General features: G+C 44.9%; 1 protein-coding gene across 2 annotated transcripts in view; it reads right to left on the reverse strand.

Moving 5' to 3' along the window:
• LOC119650440 (carboxypeptidase N subunit 2) overlaps positions 1-17,126 on the reverse strand; it is a 307,216-nt gene extending 290,090 nt beyond the window's left edge. Inside the window, exon 1 of one of the 2 annotated variants that reach the window (XM_038053271.1) lies at positions 16,666-17,126. In XM_038053271.1, the coding sequence (XP_037909199.1) occupies positions 16,666-16,688 (23 nt within the window). In that variant the 5' untranslated portion in view covers positions 16,689-17,126. The remainder of the gene's footprint in view (positions 1-16,665) is intronic. The other variant, XM_038053282.1, reaches the window with a different exon arrangement.
• Positions 17,127-21,293: the final 4,167 nt, after the last annotated feature.

Raw genomic sequence — 21,293 nt, forward strand, 5'->3', positions numbered from 1 at the left:
CCCGCAATCCAATTGGATGCTAGGCAACAACAACAATTTTTTACAGCGAAGATTGTTTTTCGGTGTCTGTAGAGAATCGAATAGGGAAACGGGCAGTTGAGTTTGCGTCAGTCTTTCTACAAATTAAAATGATAAATAATTTAACAAATGACCAAACAGCAAATAAATTGTAATGAAGTCTTATATAGAATACAATAAAAGGTCATTTAACTAAGTTTCGACAAATAGCATAATAAATTCATTAATGTTGCAATTTTTAATTCGCTTTTATCTCTCTCAGACCGTTCAGCACTACATCAACACTGCTAGTGTAGATGCACTCCGAACATGTTGCTCTTACAGAGCAATATCCGATGAAACAACCTACGTGATAGCAGGAAGAATCCCTATTGAGATTCTGGCGAGAGAAGGGAAACGACTTTACGATCGAACGTATCTCACGGAGAATCTCCTGCCCGTCGGCCACAGGTCATACGAAGTGACACTATCACGGAATGGCAAGAAAAGTAAGACGCGTTAGCAAAAGGCGGGTGGACCCACAGAATCATGTGGGGTATACGTAATAGATCGAGGGACCCTACGGCGGAACAGCCACGACCCAGTTCTTGAGCGGACAAGGAAGTTATCGAGCATATCTCTGTCGATTTGGGCATGATGATTCGCCATATTGCCTAAAGTGCCCGAATATTGCAGAGGACGCAGAACACGTTTTATTTCATTGTCCGAGATTCGCACCCCAGAAGGCTGCATTGGAAGCTACACTCGAAAATACAGTGGAACACATTTTGAAATCAAAGGAAACATGAACCGACGTCAAAAGGGTGATGGGAGCCACAAATAAGAAGCTTATGCAGGAAGAAATCGAACGCGGGAAGAGTTGAAGAAAAAGGTTTTAGTGGGTAACAGTCCCATATAACCGCGTGGCACGAGCTAGCGGTAGCTTTTGACGCTTCTCACACTCCATCGACAAAAAAGACAGACAAACAAACGGACGGACAGGCATTGAATCGATTCTATTATAATAAGGTTTGGTTTCATACGAACCCTTAAAAAGAGCTGGGGAGAAGTAGATTCTTCATAAATGGAATTTGATTATCTAACTCAAATGCTAATTATTCTCGTTAATTATGGGGTCAGCATCTTATTTGCGTGGCAGACGCAGTAAATTCGTAGGAAATTGATAAGTTTGAACATCTATAACTTTGAACTTACAGCCGGATTTCTATGGCATGCGTATGCGCGATACTGTCTCCTATGCTGGTACGAAACTAATATCAGTTCCGGTGAAAGCAATTTTTAAATCTCCTCTTTGCATGTATGGAGAACCCCACTTAAAACTCCACGTAAATTTATGTCACTCACTGTATGCATGTGATTGCCAAATCTCCCATCAGGCGCGTCCCTTCGTGCGGATAAGGGAATGCTCGGCGAATGTGTCATGGCCATGCACATGCACGCATCCGGAGATGTGCGTGTATGGGCATGTTTATGCGCAGGCCGGGTAGGTGGGAAGTAAACGCCCACCCGTGGATAAAAATTGGCTATGGGAAGGATACCCAGAAATAAAACCAAACATGGAGGAGCAGAAGAAGAATGAAGTTACGGTGCAGGGCTTCGGAAACCCAGTGCCGGCGGTTTTTGGGAGTGAGCAAGCGGGCTCCCGGCCGTCGATATCCAACGACCGCAGTGCCTCAGTAGTGGGAACCTTGGCTACTGTGGCATCTAATGTTACAAGCGTACGGGAGGAACTTGAACTGGCTCCAGTGATGGATCCGTTCAGAAGGAGCTCGATTTTTCGTAGATCCCCTCCCACACGGGCACAAGCCCCCACGATCGCTACCCCCAGTGGGAAGCGTATAGCGGGAGTCTTCGATGAGGAAGAATCGCTGACGCCGATTCACCCGAGCGATGTTTTGGGCAATGATCAGTCTGGAGCTGCCTTTACTGCCCTCGGTAAAAAGATCATGGAGCTGTGTGAGTTTATAAAGGAGTGCAGGAACATTCACCAAAATATAAGGGCCATGATAAGAGGCGTCCGTTTGACGTACGGCAAGGCCCAGGATGAACGAGTAGGGAAGTCGCCGATTGGAAAAGTGAACCAGGCAACTCAAGTAACGCCGGTTCAAAACACAAAAGGGGAGAAACCGGGGAAGAGGCTGCGCGAGAAGTTGAATGACTCAACAGGCCAGCAAACCCCGAAAAGAAAAAAGGACTCAACTCCCAAAAAGGCGGAGTTCATGAAAAGTACGTCTGAAGCTACCAGAGAAAATACTGCAGAGGCTACCTCGAGAAAAGGGATCGAACCTTCAAAGGCGGATGCGGAAGCTTGGAGGAAGGTAGAACCGCGGAAAAAAAGTTATCGGAGGAAGATTAGACTGGAGGTGATTTTCATTTCCAAACGGGTCGAAGGGTCATACGCCGACATTCTCAGGAAAGTGAAGGCAGGCCCCGAACTCACCAATTTGGGAGACAACGTCAGCCGCATTAGACGGTCCCAGAAGGGAGATCTTATGTTGGAACTTAAGAAATCCAAGGATGTAACCGCGGACAAATTCTTGAGCCAAATCGGGAAGACTTTAGGACAGGAAGCCGACATAAGAGCTAGCAGGCCGGAGATCACTATAATCTGAAAAGATGTAGATGAAATCACGACGAAGGAGGAGGTTCGCGAAGCGTTGGAGAAACAGTTCGATCTTGCCGGACTACAAGAGTCAGCGGTGAAAACGCTAAGGAAAGCTTATGGGGGAACACAAACCGCCATAATCAGCCTACCAGTGGAGAACGCACTCAAACTGTTAGCAGCAGGGAGAGTGAGAATAGGCTGGGTAATGTGTCGCCTTAGGGAACAGGTGGCGTTAAAACGGTGCTTTAGATGCCTTGGCTTTGGTCACATTGCGAAGTCATGCACTAACCCAAATGATAGGTCAAAGCAATGCAGGAGATGCGGAGTGGAAGGCCACATCAGCAAGGACTGCGGAGCTGACCCAAATTGTCTACTGTGCAAAGGAAAGGAGGGTGTGGACCATCGGCACATTGCAGGCAGCAGCAGGTGCCCGGAATACAGGAGAGCCCTTAGCACAAATCGCAGATGAGGTTAATACAAATCAACCTCAACCACTGCGAGGCGGCGCAGGATCTACTCGCGCAAACCATCCGCGAGAAAAACGTCGATGTGGCCATAGTAAGTGAACCATACCGAAACCGCGGTGGTAACGTTTGGGTCAAAGACCAAACGGGCCAAGCAGCGCTGTGGACTTGTGCAGAACAAGCCTTCCAGGAAAGAATGGAGCACCCGGAGGAGGGCTTCATCAGAGCGAAGGTGAAGGGCACCCACATCTACAGCTGCTATGCTCCACCCAGCGCTACACTCGTCGAGTATGAGCGGATGCTTGCTGCTCTTGTTTTGGATGCAAGAGGACGTTGGCCGATCATAATAGGAGGCGATTTCAATGCGTGGGCTCTTGAATGGGGCAGCCGGATAACTAATGTCAGGGGACGTGTTCTCCTCGAAGCATTCGTGGAGCTGGACGTGGTACTGGCGAATGTTGGGTCTTCGTACACTTTCCGGGGAAGGGGCCTGGGGTCTATAGTGGACCTGACATACGTGAGTGCCACTTTAGCCAGTAGAATCGCTTGGCATGTCAGTGAGGACTATACTCACAGCGACCACCAGGCAATCTGCATAGAGATCAAGGGCGGATCGAGCTCGAAAAAGAGTTTTCGCAAAATGCCGAGTGGTATGCTTGGCTGGACAGTGAAAGCGTTCGAGGGGGACACGTTTTCTGCGGTGCTCAAAAATCCGACATATCCCTGAATGGTACGGCTGGAGAGAAAGCCACCCAGATCACTCGATGGGTGACGGAAGCATGCGATGCTACTATGCCCAGAAGGCGATTGCTCCCCAGTAGGCAACCCAACTACTGGTGGAACAATGAAATCGCAAGTTTGCGAACCGCATGTTTTCGGGCAAGGAGGCTTTGCCAGAGGCTCAGGGGAAAACCCGGTGGCGACGGACGAGAGGAGGCACACAAGCAATTGCGTGGCCGCCTAAAGGAAGCCATTCGGAGGAGCAAAAAGAACTGCTTCAAACAGCTGTGCGACCATGCCGACATAGACCCTTGGGGCGAGGCTTACAGAGTGGTGATGAAAAGGCTGCGGAAATCACCCCAGGTGACCTGTCCGCGCCTCCTGAAACAGATTGTTACCACTCTGTTCCCTCACCACGAAAATAGGGGAAGGCAAGTTTTTGTCCAGCCAAATGACGGCATAATACCGCCTGTAACTGTGGAGGAGCTGCGGGAAATATGTGGTAGGTTCGGTGATAACAAGGCCCCAGGTTTGGATGGCATCCCCAACCGAGCTTTGAAACTGGCAGTGAAGACTAGGCCCGACCTTTTCGCCAACACCTTCGAGGCGTGCCTAAAAGAAGGAATATTCCCTGCCCAGTGGAAAAAGCAAAAGTTGGTGTTGCTTCCGAAGCCTGGCAAGCAACCTGGAAACCCAGCGTCGTATCGTCCTATCTGCCTGTTGGATACAATGGGGAAGATGATGGAGAGAGTCATCTACAACAGACTCCTGCCCATCGTCGAAGCCAGCAATGGTTTGTCGGAACGCCAGTTTGGTTTCCGACGCGCCCACTCTACGGTGGACGCAATTAACATGGTGGTAAACCTGACAAAAGGTGCACTGATTTCTGGCAGCTGCTGTGCCGTGGTGGCGTTGGATGTCAAAAACGCATTCAACTCGGCCAACTGGAATAGAATTAAAGGGGCGTTGGCTGACATAGGTGTCCCCGGATACTTAGCGAATTTGGTGGAAAACTACCTCTCAGAGAGGACTCTCTGGTACGGGACGGATGAGGGCCCCAAAGAGTACATTGTCACAGCCGGGGTACCACAGGGATCGGTACTTGGTCCCCTGTTGTGGAATATCATGTATAATGGGGTGCTTGCTCTTCCAGTCCCAGAGGGGACTACGATTGTCGGCTTTGCTGATGACCTAGCTGTGGTTGTTGCAGCAAAACACCCAGAAGATGTGGAGGTTTACGCAACGGAAACAGTGAGACCGGTAAAGTCCTGGCTAGAAAAGGCCGGGCTGACCTTGGCGGACGCGAAAACGGAAGCGGTCTTGATAACGAAAGGCAGGAAAAATAATACTGTAAAAGTGGAGGTCGGTGGACATACGGTCGTATCAAAGCCGGCTATCAAATACCTGGGGGTAATAATTGATACCAAATTGAGTTTTAGGGAGCACCTAGAGTATGCATGCCAAAAGGCAGCCAGTGCCACCACGGCACTTGCAAAAATGTTGCCAAATATTGGTGGGCCGAAGCATTGCCGGAGGTTGGTGCTAGCCGGAGTGGTGCCCTCCATCCTGCTCTACTCGTCGCCTGTGTGGGCAGAGGCGCTTGCAAGCTCTCAGAGACGGAAGCAGGTGAACTCGGTTTACCGGCTGATGGCTTTGAGGGTTTGCAGTGCTTTTAGAACAACATCAGATGAGGCAGTATTGGTGGTGGCAGGCATGATCCCGGTTGACATTCTGACCAAAGAAATGAGTGTCCTGTACAATGCAAGACATATGGAGGGGCATGCACAGCGTAGAAATGCGGCAAGGTCAGAGTCGCTTGATCTCTGGCAACGCAGATGGGACGAGTCTGCGAAAGGTCGGTAGACGCACAGGCTCATTCCCAACATTAGGGTGTGGCTTGAGCGAAAACATGGGGATACCAACTACCACATTACCCAGTTCCTCACGGGACACGGTGGTTGCTACAGGCAGTATCTGCACCGCTTTGGGTTGGATGATTTTCCGAACTGTCCCAGATGCGATGGCATACCGGAGGATCCAGAGCATGTGATGTTTCACTGCCCACGATTTGAGATGGAGAGAAGGAGCTTAAACCAGGTGCTGGGCAGGAGCGGGACCCCGGAGAGCTTGGTTACTGAGATACTGGAGTCCGAGGAGAAGTGGCTTGCGGTTAGTTCTGCAATCATCCAAATGCAGGAGGAGTTGCTGAAAGAACAAAGAAGGAGGAAAGCTGCAAATAGGAGAAGGATGAGTGCCTAAGAGCAAACCTACCCCGCGAAGTAATACCTCAATGGTGGTCCCACGGGGCTGGGGCTGGAGAGACCGGGGGTGGTTTTTAGTGGGTGTGAATCCCACACGCGCCCGCTGTTGCTCCGCCGTTCGGGCGGCGGAGCTGCGGCGGACGTGTCTTTCTAAGATTTTCCACCTCCGTGTACGCACAAAAAAAAAAAAAAAAAAATATATATAGTGGCAGCTTCAAGACCGGAACTGTACACTACAGTACACTGTAAGAGGCAAAGTGGACAGCATTGGACTCGCCCACTGCCACTAGTACGATTTGAGCCTTAATGTGCTTAATCTCTGTGCACTCCTACCAAGCACTATCAAAAAGGGAACAAATAGCTGATTTTATCTTGGTGGTTACTATTTAGCAGGCCTTTAAGAATATGGCCAATAGAGTTGTGCTACCCTGTTAGTATACATACCTTATAAGTGGGTTTCAATGAATCTCCGTTCTTTCAAAGAATCTCACTATTAGACTAACAGCAAACTCTCAAAAAGGTTTTATCTTTGCTCGCCGGTATACTTACGTGGGCGAATAACCCTTTTTTGTTCCCCAATTATAGCGCAAACCGGTACAGTGGCGTAAGATCCGGCGTTCGGATGCCTTACATATCCCATGGCTTTCGTTGGCCCAGTGATCTACATAACAAATAATGGGCCTCATGAGGGCTTTTGAAAAAGTAAGCTTCGTTCTATTGCATTGTGAATACATCTAGATCGACTGTATGGAGATTGCCTACAAATACGGGCTTACGTTTCGATTTCATTGAGTTTTATACCACAGCCATGGTAGAGGTCGTATCAAGTGCTGCGAGCAACGCATTGATCCCAAACTAATAAGCTTTTGGCGACAACCATGGAAGGGTGGCATATCGGTGCATTTATCTGAGAGGCTCTTCCATCCGAATTCCTGTAACGTGTGAAGTTGGTGCTGAAATCGCATACCTGTTCGCTATCCCTTCACTGGCATATGCACCAGGATTGACGAGGACGAAAGCTGATTTGGAAAACGTCCAGCGGCGGATACGGACTATTATGTCCAAATTCCAAATGCATTATGCAAACTCTGCCGTGGAGCGGATGACTTATTTCTGCTTCTGCTTCTTCGTCTTCATTCGCACAGCAAATAGGAGTTCTTAGCATACTTATTACCACCTGGTTAAATTTGGTTTTATTCTTTTTGGGATTTTTTCGTTTACTTGTTACAATGGGGTCCGAAGATACAAGCATCCAATTAAATATATCAACATTTGTAGTTATTCTTGATGTTTTCCTGGAATGGCATTGCCTTAAAATTTTGTATTCCTTATGGCCTGCTTCAATGACATCTTCAGATAACTGGCCTATTGGCAAAGGTAAAGATTTTATAATATCAGCACCATGTAACAAGAGTTTGTGAACCGTGGCACTCATTTTATATCAGCCGTAAAGAGATATAGCCAGATGTGCCGTTTCAACGCAATATATTTTAAAAATATCTTCCTTGATGTAATGCCCGCATGAAATAACAGAAAGTATATTTGAAAATCGTATTATTAACTCCTTATCAACTCCGGTTATTTCAGATGACAGTGAAGGGTTCTCGAAAAATTTCCTTGCCGTGTTTCCATCATTGCTATTGCCTCCACCTTGCTTCGGCTGATCGGCAACGAGGCCCAATTTATTATAGAACTCAGTAGCTATTTTAGTTTTTCTTTCCTTTACATTTGCTTTTGCATTTTCACCTCTTGCTTGCCACTGCTTTATTTCCAATTTATAAGCTATGTGCAACAAATATTCATAGCACCTAATATGAGCATGTAGGACAGAGATACCAAATTTAAACGCGCTTTCATCACAGTCCCTATTTTGCAATTTTCCTAAATCATTTAAATCTTTTGCAGAAGCTTTACAAATATTACACGCCTGCGAGTTTGTATTTTCAGTTAAAATATTAATCGTTTTTCCATCTAACATGGTACATATGAGTACATGTTTAATTTTTATTTCCTTAGCATCCATACGAATAATATAATAGTAGGCTCCAATTGCTAAATTTGTTTTTCCACCTCTTTATATTCGTCTTTCACATTTTGAATATTTTCTTTTTTTATTTTCAATGCAATTGGACGACAATATCTCGTCGATGATGGGGTTAAATTATTCCAAAATATTTGCCATTTCATGTTGTTGTTCCGAAACCGCTCATACGTGTAATGAGAATTGCGCCATTTTATAAATAATTTTGCAACAAACGTTTTTACTATATTTTTCAGTTGCTTTGAGCAATTTTCTGAAAGTTCGTTTATGGCAAATTTTTCCGTTAGGTAGCCAATCAATTGTTGATTACATTTGGCTGATGACATTTTGTTGAATTGGCTGTTTCTTAGCACTGTAAAAAGTTCCCCTTTCTTAATTCGAATTTCATTAGGAACAGGGTCAAGTCGACTACCTGAAAGAAATTTAGCGATTTTAAGAAAAGGGGGAAACGGGGGGACATGAGTATTACATGCCTTTATCAGCTATACGTTGTGCTACAAAACAAGTAAAAAAAAGTCATGGAACTTTTTGGAACTTTTTTTGTAACACAAGCAAAAGTCAAAATTTCAATTTCTTTTAAACATCAAGTAGTAGTATTTTGTGATACGCATACTAAGTAATTACTTCGTACACAGTAATGATATTAATAACTGCAAATTAAAGTACCTACCTGACGATTCTAAATTCATGATACAAAACTTTAATTTTTCTTACTAACAAAAGAGTAACGACCGTATAGTAACTGTCAATAATTTGTTGTAACTCACCAGTATCAACGAATAGAAACAATTACTCAACTTTGCGCGCATGGGATGAGCGCTGTGTCGCAGAAAAAAGGAAATTTTTTCTAGTTCACAATAAAGGGACTTATAGTGTAAATTTCTGGCGCATTTTTTTTAAATTTGGGAAAAATATTTAAAATCGATTTTGTCGTCGTAATATGGTCGTTTGTCCTTATGTGCGCTGGACGCTTCAGCTATGAAAGGTTTTGTGGATTTCTTTTATGAAAACATCTTTCCAACTAGCACCTAATGCATATGCATATATCACGTCAGAATATCCGCTTTTGGGTGCTACTGGCATTCAAAGTCTTAGAATTTCCAGTATAGCCCAGGAAGATTACCATGATTCTACTAGATTCTGTCTGTCTGTCTGTCATACGCATTTTTCTCGGAGACAGTTGTAGCGATTAACACCAAACTTAGTGGAAAGGTCAACCCGGGCCCCGAAATACCTTCCATACTGATATCAATTCACATAAAGTTAACAATAATATATAACTGTAATTTTTGGTAATTGACTGCAAAACCCCCTATAACTTCATGCTAGCATCAAATGCTGCAATGTAGACTATGACATAAAGCATGATCTCACCGTCCATTACTAACTAATGGGTCAAAGTTGCAAATTCAAGACTTTGAATGTCAATATCACCCGAGAGTGTATATATATATATATGTGTATATATATATATATAGTTGAAAAAGCCCACCGACCCTCTTCCCGCCCAACCGGACCGAGGGGCAACCAACCTAAGGATGGGCTGAAGGCAACATGTGTGCGACCATGCGAAAATGTATTACAACATCCCGATTGTCGCAAACACTTCAGCCAATGACCCGGAGGTTCTACACTACAGAGACATTGATCTCACATCGAAGACAGTGCGGATCAAGAATGAAACCCATTAGGTCAGATTGTTACCGGACAGGACTCTTCGGACTATAGCACAGGTTGCAAGGATAACCGCTTTTTGCATTTCATGTATAGTCCAGCCCTAAGATCGAGAGTTTTCAGCGCTTTATGTAAGTTCTGCGGTACTAATCCCGTCGCTGAAATTACTACTGGGACTACTTCGATCTTTTGTAGTCCCCATTCATATCGTCCGTAGTTCCGGATTTTTTCGTGCTCTTTTCCAACAGTGTTCCTGTCCAACGGTACGGCTACATCGACTATAAAGCACGCTCGTTCTTCCTTCAGAAGCAGAACTAGATCGGGTCTGTTATGATTAACACTGTGGTCGGTGGCAATAGTGTGATCCCACAGTATTTTGACCCGATCATTTTCCAAGATTCTCTGCGGAGTATACTTATAGTAAGGATGGTAGGTTGCCACTAAGTTATACTTCAATGCAAGGTTTTGATGGAGAATCTTGCAGACGGAGTTATGACGATTGGTGTACTCGGTACCGCTCAACATCCTGCACGCAGATGTTATGTACTGGATGGTCTCCTCTTCACAATTGCATAACCTACAACTGGAGTTGGTGATTGAGGAGTCGTGAAGAATGTACCGTTTATAATTTTTTGTTGGGAGCGAAGCATCCTGAATTGAAGTTAGGAATGCTTCGGTCTCATAGAAAAGTACACCATTTGTCAACCATTTGTTGGAGGCTTCGATGTCAATGCCTGACAACAACAAATTTTCTATATGACCTCCGTGAATGGGTTTCTCTTTCCACATGTCGATCTTCTGTTGGACTGAAGTAACATTCGACATGGGATCCCATTCTCTGCTTCTCAAATTCAAAAGAGATAAATTATTATCTGCCATGACGGTAGCCTGATGTATTTGGCTAGAGGATTGTTTCTCATAGAAAAACTCACGAAGAGAATGCACTTGATTGTAGTGCGACGTTTTTAAATTAAGTACTCCCTTCCTCCCTGATGACGTGGGATAGTGATCCACAATTTTTCGGCAGCTCTATTATGCATGTTGTTGTTCGCTAGAACTACCCTTACCCGTCTATTGACAGATTCTAAATCACTATTACTCCACTGTATCACACCGGAAGGACGGGAATGGCGAAGGTGTTGATTGTCATGATTTTATTTTTACCGTGCAGCTCAGTTTTAAGGATAAGATCCAGACGCCGTTCAAATTCCCCCAGCAACTTGGATTTGATTATTGCCACAGCAGGTGTTGTTGCTTGCAATATGCCGAGGTATTTGTAGACGTCGTCCGAATCCATACTCTCAATTCGGATGTTATTTTGGCTGTATCCTTCGTTGTCGGTGTGTTTTCCCCGAACAATTGTTTTCATGCGACATTTCCCCAAACCCAACTGCATGCCGATATCCCTGCTGAACTGGGTGGTGATGTCCAGCAAGGAGCGAAGTTGGTTCTCGTCTTTGACATACAATTTGATGTCGTCAATGTACATTAAATGGCTTAATGTACATTTCGACAATATGCCATGCTTGACTTGGAACCCGTATTTGCTTTCATGCAAAAGATGGGATAGTGGATTCAAAACCAAACAAAACCACAGTGGGCTTAGAGAGTCGCCTTGGAAAATTCCATGCCTGATTGGTATCTCCCCTGATGTTTGCGAAGATACCGATAGCTTCGTGCTCCAATTCTTCATTTCATTACTGTTCTCAGTAGAAGAACAACATTCGGGTTGATTTTATACAAGCGTAACACTTGTAATAACCACGAATGTGATATGGAGTCAAAGGCTGATTTATAATCGATGTAGGCTGTCGAGATGTTTCGTTTTTGGTGGACAGCCTGCTTTACAGCTACCGTCTCGATTATAAGCTGTTCTTTGCAGCCTCGGGAGCCTTTTGCGCATCCTTTTTGCTCCTCAGCTATCAATTTATGAACATCAAGATGTTTTGAGATATTCGCGTGCAGAACTGAAGTAAAGACCTTGTAGATGGTAGGAAGACAAGTAATTGGTCGACATTTTGAAGGGCAAGAGGCACCCTGTTCCTTGGGGATGAGGAAAGTTATCCCCTTGGTGAAAAATGGTGGAACTAAATCAGGGTCGACAATCGTTTGATTAAATTGATTTGCCAATATCCTGTGAGTGCTCTTGAACCGCTTCAGCCAGAAGTTGTGAATCTTGTCAACTCCTGCCGCCTTCCAGTTACCTGCCTTGTCAAGGGCTGCTTCTACGTCGACTTCAGTTACGCCAGGCATAGTCATTTCGGGGAGGGCCTCGCATGAACGCATGAGGTGTGGGAGCCACGCTACTTCTAAACTGCAACGGCTGGATTCGCTCCAAACACTTCTCCAGAAGTCTTCTGCCCGATCTAGATCGAGGTTACTTTCCCAATCCGAGTTGGTGAGATTTCTGTAGAATCCCCGTCCCATCCTTCCGCGGATACCTCTGTTATTCGCTCTAAGATGTTGATTATGGAGACGAATAACCGAGGCAGCTGCAACGTAGATCAGGCTGTTAACCTCTGTAGCAGTAATTTCGCTAGCCAAACGATCAGCCAAAATTCTATCAACGGCAGCAATGATGTTAGTAGTTGCTGAAGTAAACTTCAGTTTTGGGATCTTTGGCCTAGCGTCTGGGAGAATCTCAGCATACTCTGTGAATGCGACCTGGAATGCGGTCAAAGCCTCATTATAAATAGGGTCGACATCCCCAGTTACTAAGCTTCTCCTGACTACTGGGTTCATGGAGTGCCTTACAAGTGGAGTACTTGTGTTACTCCTTTGACTAGTCCGGTAATTTGATGACTCCAGCCCGAGCTCAAGTGAAACCTCTTGGAAGATTTGTTGCCTAGTTGGTAAGGCAACTCGGTTGTTATTCACTATCACCCGGTACTGGTTGACGACGTTCTGTTCCGGAACATGACTTAGCTCCGGAAATCGGGTTATGAACGCGTCATGTAGTCGATGTCTGTACCCTGGTGGATTCCGTTCCAAATCCGTGAACGCAGAACGTTGTCAACCAGTACCGGGTGATAGTGAATAACAACCGAGTTGTCTTACCAACTAGGCAACAAATCTTCCAAGAAGTTTCACTTGAGTTCGGGCTGGGGTCATCAAATTACCGGACTAGTCAAAGGAGTAACACAAGTACTCGACCTGTAAGGCACTCCATGAATCCAGTAGTCAGGAGAAGTTTAGTAACTGGGGATGTCGACCCAATTTATAATGAGGCTTTGACCGCATTCCAGGTCGCATTCACAGAGTATGCTGAGATCCTCCCAGACGCTAGGCCAAAGATCCCAAAACTGAAGTTTACTGCAGCAACTACTAACATCATTGCTGCCGTTGATAGAATTTTGGCTGATCGTTTGGCTAGCGAAATTACTGCTACAGAGGTTAACAGCTTGATCTACGTTGCAGCTGCCACGGTTATTCGTCTCCATAATCAACATCTTAGAGCGAATAACAGAGGTATGCGCAGAAGGACTTTACCGTTCTGGGTGTTTCGACTCAACAAAAGAGTCGAAAAGTCGAGAAAGGAGATTGGTCGTGTCACACAAGCACTCCTTGGAAATCCATCACCAACAGTGCACAGATGCGTTGCGAACATCATTGGAAACTACCATCTGTCCAATGATATGCCAATCGAAGAAATCCTCGAGGCGATGAAGCAGAAACTTGCGGTATGCTCCAATCGCATCCGTAGGTATCAAAAAAGCTTTCAGCGAAGGACAGACAACACCTTGTTCTTCCAGAACCAACGGGGATTTTATGAAAATCTCACCAACTCAGATTGGGAAAGTAACCTCGATCTGGATCAGGCAGAAGAAGTTTGGAGCGAATCCAGCCGTTGCAGTTTAGAAGCAGCGTGGCTCCCACACCTCATGCGTTCATGCGACGCCCTCCCAGAAATGACCATGCCTGACGTAACTGAAGTCGGCGTAGAAGCAGTCCTTGACAAGGCAGGTAACTGGAAGGCGGCAGGAGTTGACAAGATTCACAACTTCTGGCTGAAGCGGGTCAAGAGCACTCACAGGATATTGGCAAATCAATTTAATCAGACGATTTTCGATCCTGATTTAGTTCCACCATTTATCACCAAGGGGATAACTTTCCTCATCCCCAAGGAACAGGGTGCCTCTTGCCCTTCAAAATGTCGACCAATTACTTGTCTTCCTACCATCTACAAGGTCTTCACTTCAGTTCTGTGCGCGAATATCTCAAAACATCTTGATGTTCATAAATTGATAGCTGAGGAGCAAAAAGGATGCGCAAAAGGCTCCCGAGGCTGCAAGGAACAGCTTGTAATTGATACGGTAGCTGTGAAGCAGGCTGTCCACCAAAAACGAAACATCTCAACAGCCTACATCGATTATAAATCAGCCTTTGACTCCATATCACATTCGTGGTTACTACAAGATTTACGCTTGTATAAAATCAACCCGAATGTCGTTCTTCTTCTGAGAACAGTAATGAAGAATTGGAACACGAAGCTATCGGTATCCTCACAAACATCAGGGGAGATGCCAATCAGGCATGGCATTTTCCAAGGCGACTCTCTAAGCCCATTGTGGTTTTGTTTGGTTTTGAATCCACTATCCCATCTTTTGCATGAAAGCAAATACGGGTTCCAAATCAAGCATGGCATATTGTCGAAATGTACATTAAGCCATTTAATGTACATTGATGACATCAAATTGTATGCCAAAGATGAGAACCAACTTCGCTCCCTGCTGGACATCACCACCCAGTTCAGCAGGGATATCGGCATGCAGTTGGGTTTGGGGAAATGTCGCATGAAAACAATTGTTCGGGGAAAACACACCGACAACGAAGGATACAGCCAAAATAACATCCGAATTGAGGGTATGGATTCGGACGACGTCTACAAATACTAATAATCAAATCTAAGTTGCTGGGGGAATTGGAACGGCGTCTGGATCTTATCCTTAAAACTGAACTGCACGGGAAAAATAAAATCATGACAATCAACACCTTCGCCATTCCCGTCCTTCTATACACGTCCGGTGTGATACAGTGGAGTAATAGTGATTTAGAATCTGTCAATAGACGGGTAAGGGTAGTTCTAGCGAACAACAACATGCATAATAGAGCTGCCGAAAAATTGAGGATCACTATCCCACGTCATCAGGGAGGAAGGGAGTACTTAATTTAGAAACGTCGCACTACAATCAAGTGCATTCTCTTCGTGAGTTTTTCTATGAGAAACAATCCTCTAGCCAAATACATCAGGCTACCGTCATGGCAGATAATAAATTATCTCCTTTGAACTTGAGAAGCAGAGAATGGGATCCCATGTCGAATGTTACTTCAGTCCAACAGAAGATCGACATGGAAATCGACGTGGAAAGAGAAACCCATTCACGGAGGTCATATAAAAAATTTGTTGTTGTCAGGCATTGACATCGAAGCCTCCAACAAATGGTTGACAAATGGTGTACTTTTCTATGAGACCGAAGCATTCCTAACTTCAATTCAGGATGCTTCGCTCCCAACAAAAAATTATAAAAGGTACATTCTTTACGACTCCTCAATCACCAACTCCAGTTGTAGGTTATGCAACTGTTAAGAGGAGACCATCCAGCACATAACATCTGCGTGCAGGATGTTGAGCAGTACCGAGTACACCAATCGTCATAACTCCGTCTGCAAGATTCTCCATCAAAACCTTGCGTTGAAGTATAACTTAATGGCAACCTACCATCCTTACTATAAGTATACTCCGCAGAGAATCTTGGAAAATGATCGGGTCAAAATACTATGGGATCACACTATTGCCACTGACCACAGTGTTAATCATAACAGACCCGATCTAGTTCTGCTTCTGAAGGAAGAACGAGCGTGCTTTATAATCGATGTAGCCGTACCGTTAGACCGGAACACTGTTGAAAAAGAGCACGAAAAAATCCGGAACTACGGTCCCTTGGCAGACGATATGAAGCAGACGTAGAGACTAGATAAGATCGAAGTAGTCCGAGTAGTTATTTCTGCGACGGGATTAGTCCCGCAGGACTTACATAAAACGCTGAAAACGCTCGATCTTAGGGCTGGACTATACATGAAATGCAAAAAGCGGTTATCCTTGAAATCTGTGCTATAGTCCGAAGAGTCCAGTCCGGTAACAATCTGACCTAATGGGTTTCATTCTTGATCCGCACTGTCTTCGATATAAGGTCCATGTCTCTGTAGTGTAGAGCCACCGCGTCATTGGCTGAAGTGTTTGTGACTATCGAGATGTACGCACACGCTTTGCGTTAAAATGCATCATCGCTGTGATGCGGGCCTTGGGATGTTGCCTTCATCCCATCCTCAGGTTGGTCGCCCCTCGGTCTGGTTGGGCGGGAAGAGGGTCCGTGGGCTTTTTTAAATATATATATATATAATATATGCATAGGTACATTACGTGCTATGTGCTATTGGGACAAATGCACACTCAAATATCTTTATAAAAGAAATCCATAAAACCTTTCATATCTGAAGCGTCTAGCTTCCGGTTTCCCGACTTGTTTCAAAATGTGCAATTTAATGTAATAGTTGGTAAGCGATTCAATATTATTTTTTAGTTTTTCTAGTTTAGAATGCGTGCAATGCGACATCTTTCATTCTTCTGCCCCTCTCCACTCTCATGGGAACTCTCTGCAGTTCCTCACGAAACCCAACCATTCATTGCATGGCACAGATGTCAATCGCCATGTGATCGCCCAAATTCGTGCTAATAAATGTATCCGTTCTTGAGAAAAGCGCATCTCACAGTAAACCAAATCTAATAAAGGAAACCTAAAGAAGAGTCCCCTTTAGAGTCCTTTAATTTATATATTACTTGTACCATCTACTTTTGAAAGAATGGAATGTTAAAAAACTCACCCTGTAAACACCATGATTACCATTCCAACCAAGTTAAACTTTGAGTCCGATTGATGTTGAGGGAAAACTCTAATTTTGATCTAATACTTGCAAAAGTCACCACTTACTCACTTGAGTCAAAATTACTGCCTTCTTTTTTAGAAAAAAACAACAGGATGCAATAGAAAATGTGAAACGGTTTCCATATGGTCTATTTCCACCTACTAGCATGCATATGCGTCACGTTCTTTTCCTTCCTAAACACGGTGTGCTACACACTCATCTTGCTCAAACTATTCACATAGAGTTGGATTTTATACTCGTAGTACCAACAAACCGACAAAGAGCAGCCAAACGATATAATACAGGTAACTAATCCCCGGAGGTAAATTTAGTTGGATAATTGTAACAGATAACAGTTAAGGCAATACAACTCCAGCAAAACCGACTCATTCACACTTTTAGCTCGGCGGAACTAAGGTCTCGACTGTTTCGTGTTATAAGTGGAAGTCAATGAAGGGGCCGCAAGCATGTGACTCCATTGTGCTCGTTTACCATATTAGGCGGAAGAGCTTATGGAGGCGTACAGGTAACCCCACGAAATCAGTTTTCTAGATAAAAGTTGAAGAAATGCTGCTACGAATTGCTGAAAGTCGGCATCATGGATCTTACTATTTGATATCAACGAAAACGTTAAGCATAAATATATAGTGTGTAAATTTAGATGTACTCGTACGTCCAAGTGCCTCCATCACAATGCTGTAATAGGTAGATAGCATCGTGAATTTCAGGTTGGTGAATGAAGATGCTCGGAAACGAAGCATCCAGACAGCTAGGAAGACGACATCGTAAGAATGGTAACTAATCTATAGAAACTTTCCTCCCATGCAATCCCAACTGCAAAGCGGACTTAATATTTTCAAAATTTCATTGAAATCAATTCTTTAAATAACACATTCTTATGTGCAAGTAAACAAAGATTTTAGTGGAAAATGATATGTTATCAATAAATACAGTTTAGATTTTCATAGATTATGAGAAGGATTTGGCTATCGCCAATTAAAGTTGTATCTGGGAGTGCTCCTACTACCCACAGTTAATAATGTTATAACAAGCTTTGAAATACATTAAACACAGTGAAAGCCTCTGGTTGTGTCATTTATTTTTGAAGCTTTTCAGATTTGTTTTTCATGATTGTTTTTGTCAGTATAGTACCTCACGTATGGTACTATCGAAGATAATTTTTTTTCGAATTTGGCGTATCAAAAATAACTTTGCGGCCCTTGGAACCGAAATTGATTGCAAAAGAGAACGGGGATGTACATACAAAAAAAGTTGGACGGTTACTGCAATACACTTTCAAGTCAAATATCTCGAAAGCCAGATGATATTTTTAAAGGAGTTATGAAATGAAAAACAGTATTTTTAATGGGGGAGGGCTGCGCTAATACTATCTTAGGGTGCTGGCCAATTAATCAAATCTTTGACACCTTATCAAAAAACTGTCTTCAATAAAGATAAAGAAGGTATACGATATACGAAAGCAAAGATGACAGTAGAGTATTTTATTCATTTATGACAGGGGCACACAGCACAGCAACTGTATGAAATTATTGCAAAATAAATCAGCAACTTAGGTCAAGTGTTAACTACTACTACACTCTTGTTTAAATTATATAGAAACCTTTCTCTATTTTTGTGCTGCAACTGCCTTTATTTGCTCATCACATTGTAAGTCCTTTATTAAATCAGAATTTATTGAAAGTAGTAATAAATGAGTTAGTCGGTAGTTTGATATTGTTGCCCTATATTTGTTTTCTATATACGAAATTCTGGAGAAAGAGTGCTCCGCTGTGAATAGTGATTGATAACGTTAAAAAATAGATAGGATAGCAATTTGGGAAAATATCAATGGATTTCTTTTCATAAATAAGCATAAAAATTCATTGCATTGCAAGAGGTGCAGGACTCTGGCTTGGATTTGTGTCGAATCGTTGACCGAACAGGACGTTGATTAGACTTCAAAACTGTTCTCACCTGTGTTTTCTTGTACTGTTATTGAATAGAATTAATTTTGGGGTATTAAATAGTGTCACCTCTTCTTTTTCTTCAGCCTTTTTCCCTTTCACAAACGGAGTCGGCTCGTCGTGATAGATTTCGCCGTTTGTCTCAAATGCCTAATCTGGATGCAATCCCCCAGGCTTTCAAATCCCCATTCAGTGTATCAAGACACCGTCGTTTCGGCCGGCCTTTTGGTCGTTTACCATCGGTTTCGATGCGAATTCTCGTTGGCGCGAATTGCGTGATCATACCATCGAAGACGCCTCTCTCACAGTTTTTCCACGATCGGTGCAACCCCATATCGATCGCGGATATCCTTATTTCGGATGCGATCACAGTGTGTCACGCCACTAGTCCAACGCAACATCTTCATGTCCATTACCGCAAGACGCCGTTCATTGTCTTGTATAGTCGGCCAACACTCAGAACCATAGAGGGTTTCGTGACGAATTTGCCACTTCAGATGAGTCTCCGTGCAGACTCAGGTCTGATTGCCCTAATTAGCCCTTTGGAGCATTCGAGTGTCACCACTATGGAGGTTCTCCTCGGCCACTTAGTTTTGGTTTGGCCGACAGAGTTGCCGCCCCGTCTTCCTCACCGCCACCTCTGAGCACCAGTTGCGCTGACAAGTAAGTCCTTGAGGGTTTTACGTGAGCACGTGTCTTACGACTTAATCCTACGGTCTTCTTAAGACATAGGTTGATTTTGTGACCACAATCAGAGCCCCGCTGAGACAACCAACAACGACACCACTCTATACCAAGCGCATGGCTTAGCATTCATAATGGTAGATGCAAGACATACCTAAATCTCTACCGGACTAAGGAGTACGTCACCCGTCTTGAAACGCAACACCACGCCGAGGCCCGAAGGTCTCTTCTCACTTGAGCATAACCACAGCCCCCATGAAACTCCCACTAGGGGGCCTACCGCAAATAACCGAACTGTACTCACATACAACGGGAGTTCACCCGAAGTATGAGAGTCCAGGATATATTCCGGTTCCCATGGTACCAGTATACCGCTGGTAAGGTTTCGTGGCCAATTACCATTTCAGATGAGTCCCCGCATCTGATCGCCCTGATTAGGCCTTTGGAGCATTCACCTACTGCATCACGGCCGGCAAGCCAAAGTGCCCCGGTGCCAGCACTATGGAGGTTCTCCTCGGGCACTCGGTTTTGGTATGGCCGACATGGTTGCCGCCCCGTCTTCCTCACCGCCACCTCTGAGCACCAGTTGCGCTGACAGTTAAGTCCTTGGGTTTTTAACGTAGATACCTGTCGTAGAGACTTAATCCTATGGTTTTCTTAAGACACGGACTGATTTTGGGACAACAATCAGAGCCCCGCTGTGACAAGCAACAACGGTACCAGTTTATGCAAGTGCATGACTTAGCATTCATACTGGTGGATACAAGACCTGCCTAAATCTCGAAGGTCTCTTCTCGCTTAAGCATCACCAACAGCCCCCATGAAGCTCCCACTAGGGGGCCAACCGCAAACAACCGAGCTGTACTCATATACGACAAGAATTCTCCCGAAGTATATGAGTCCAGGGGCTACCCCGGTTCCCATGGTACCAGTATACCCCTGGTAAGGTTTCGTGGCCGAAGCCACTTCAGATGAGTCCCCGTGCAGACTCGGATCTGATCGCCCTAATTAAGCCTTGGAGCACTCGCCTACTGCATCACGGCCGGCAAGCCAATGCGATACAGCGTTTCCCGGTGCCACCACGTGGAGGTTCTCCTCGGCCATTTGATTTTGGTTCAGCCGACAGGGTTGCCGCCCCGTCTTCCTCCCCGCCACCTCAGAGCACCAGCGCTGACATGAAAGTCCTGGGAGTTTAACGTGAGTACCTGCCGTGAAGGCATAATTCCACGGTCCTTTTCAAACACGGATTGATTTTGGGACCACAATCAGAGCCCCGCCATGCAAGCGCAGCGGTCCTGGTTTATACTGAGTGCAGGCTCAGCATTCATACCAGTGGATGCGAGGCCTATCTAACACCTCTGCCGCAACTAAGGAGCACGGCACCCGAGTTGTACAGAGCAACTCCACGCTGGAGCCCCGAGGAACCCTTCCCGCGATGTAGGCATAACCACAACCACCGTGAAACCCCCACTAGGGGGCCAAGCCCAAATAATCGAGCCGAGAACACATCCTCCAGGAATTCTCCTGGAGCATATGCTCTCAGAGGGCCATCCCGGTTCCCATGGTACCAGATAACCTCCGGTGAGGCTTCGTGACAGAGCCACTTCAGATGAGTCCCTTGCAGACTCGGGTCTGATCGCCCTCCTCGAGTACGTGGGGACGGAACTCCCCAACGGGTACCACCGCTGATTGTGGAAGTGGAGGATGAGCAAATTCTTCAGTTGAAATCTGTTCGAAATATTCTCGCCATCTATCCGGGGAGCAAAGTACCGTTCTTGTCATTAACGCAACAGAAGTGTTTGATATTCTGTGCGCGTTCGTTTCGGATTTTCGGCTTTTGGCAAGTCGATACAGATCTTTCTCGCCATCCCGAGTGTCTAGTTTATCATAAAGATTTTTTGTAGTGGGCCGTTCGGGTGACATGGATCGCTTCCTTCG

Source organism: Hermetia illucens, chromosome 1, assembly GCF_905115235.1.
Source record: "Hermetia illucens chromosome 1, iHerIll2.2.curated.20191125, whole genome shotgun sequence".
Taxonomy (NCBI): Eukaryota; Metazoa; Arthropoda; class Insecta; order Diptera; family Stratiomyidae; genus Hermetia; species Hermetia illucens.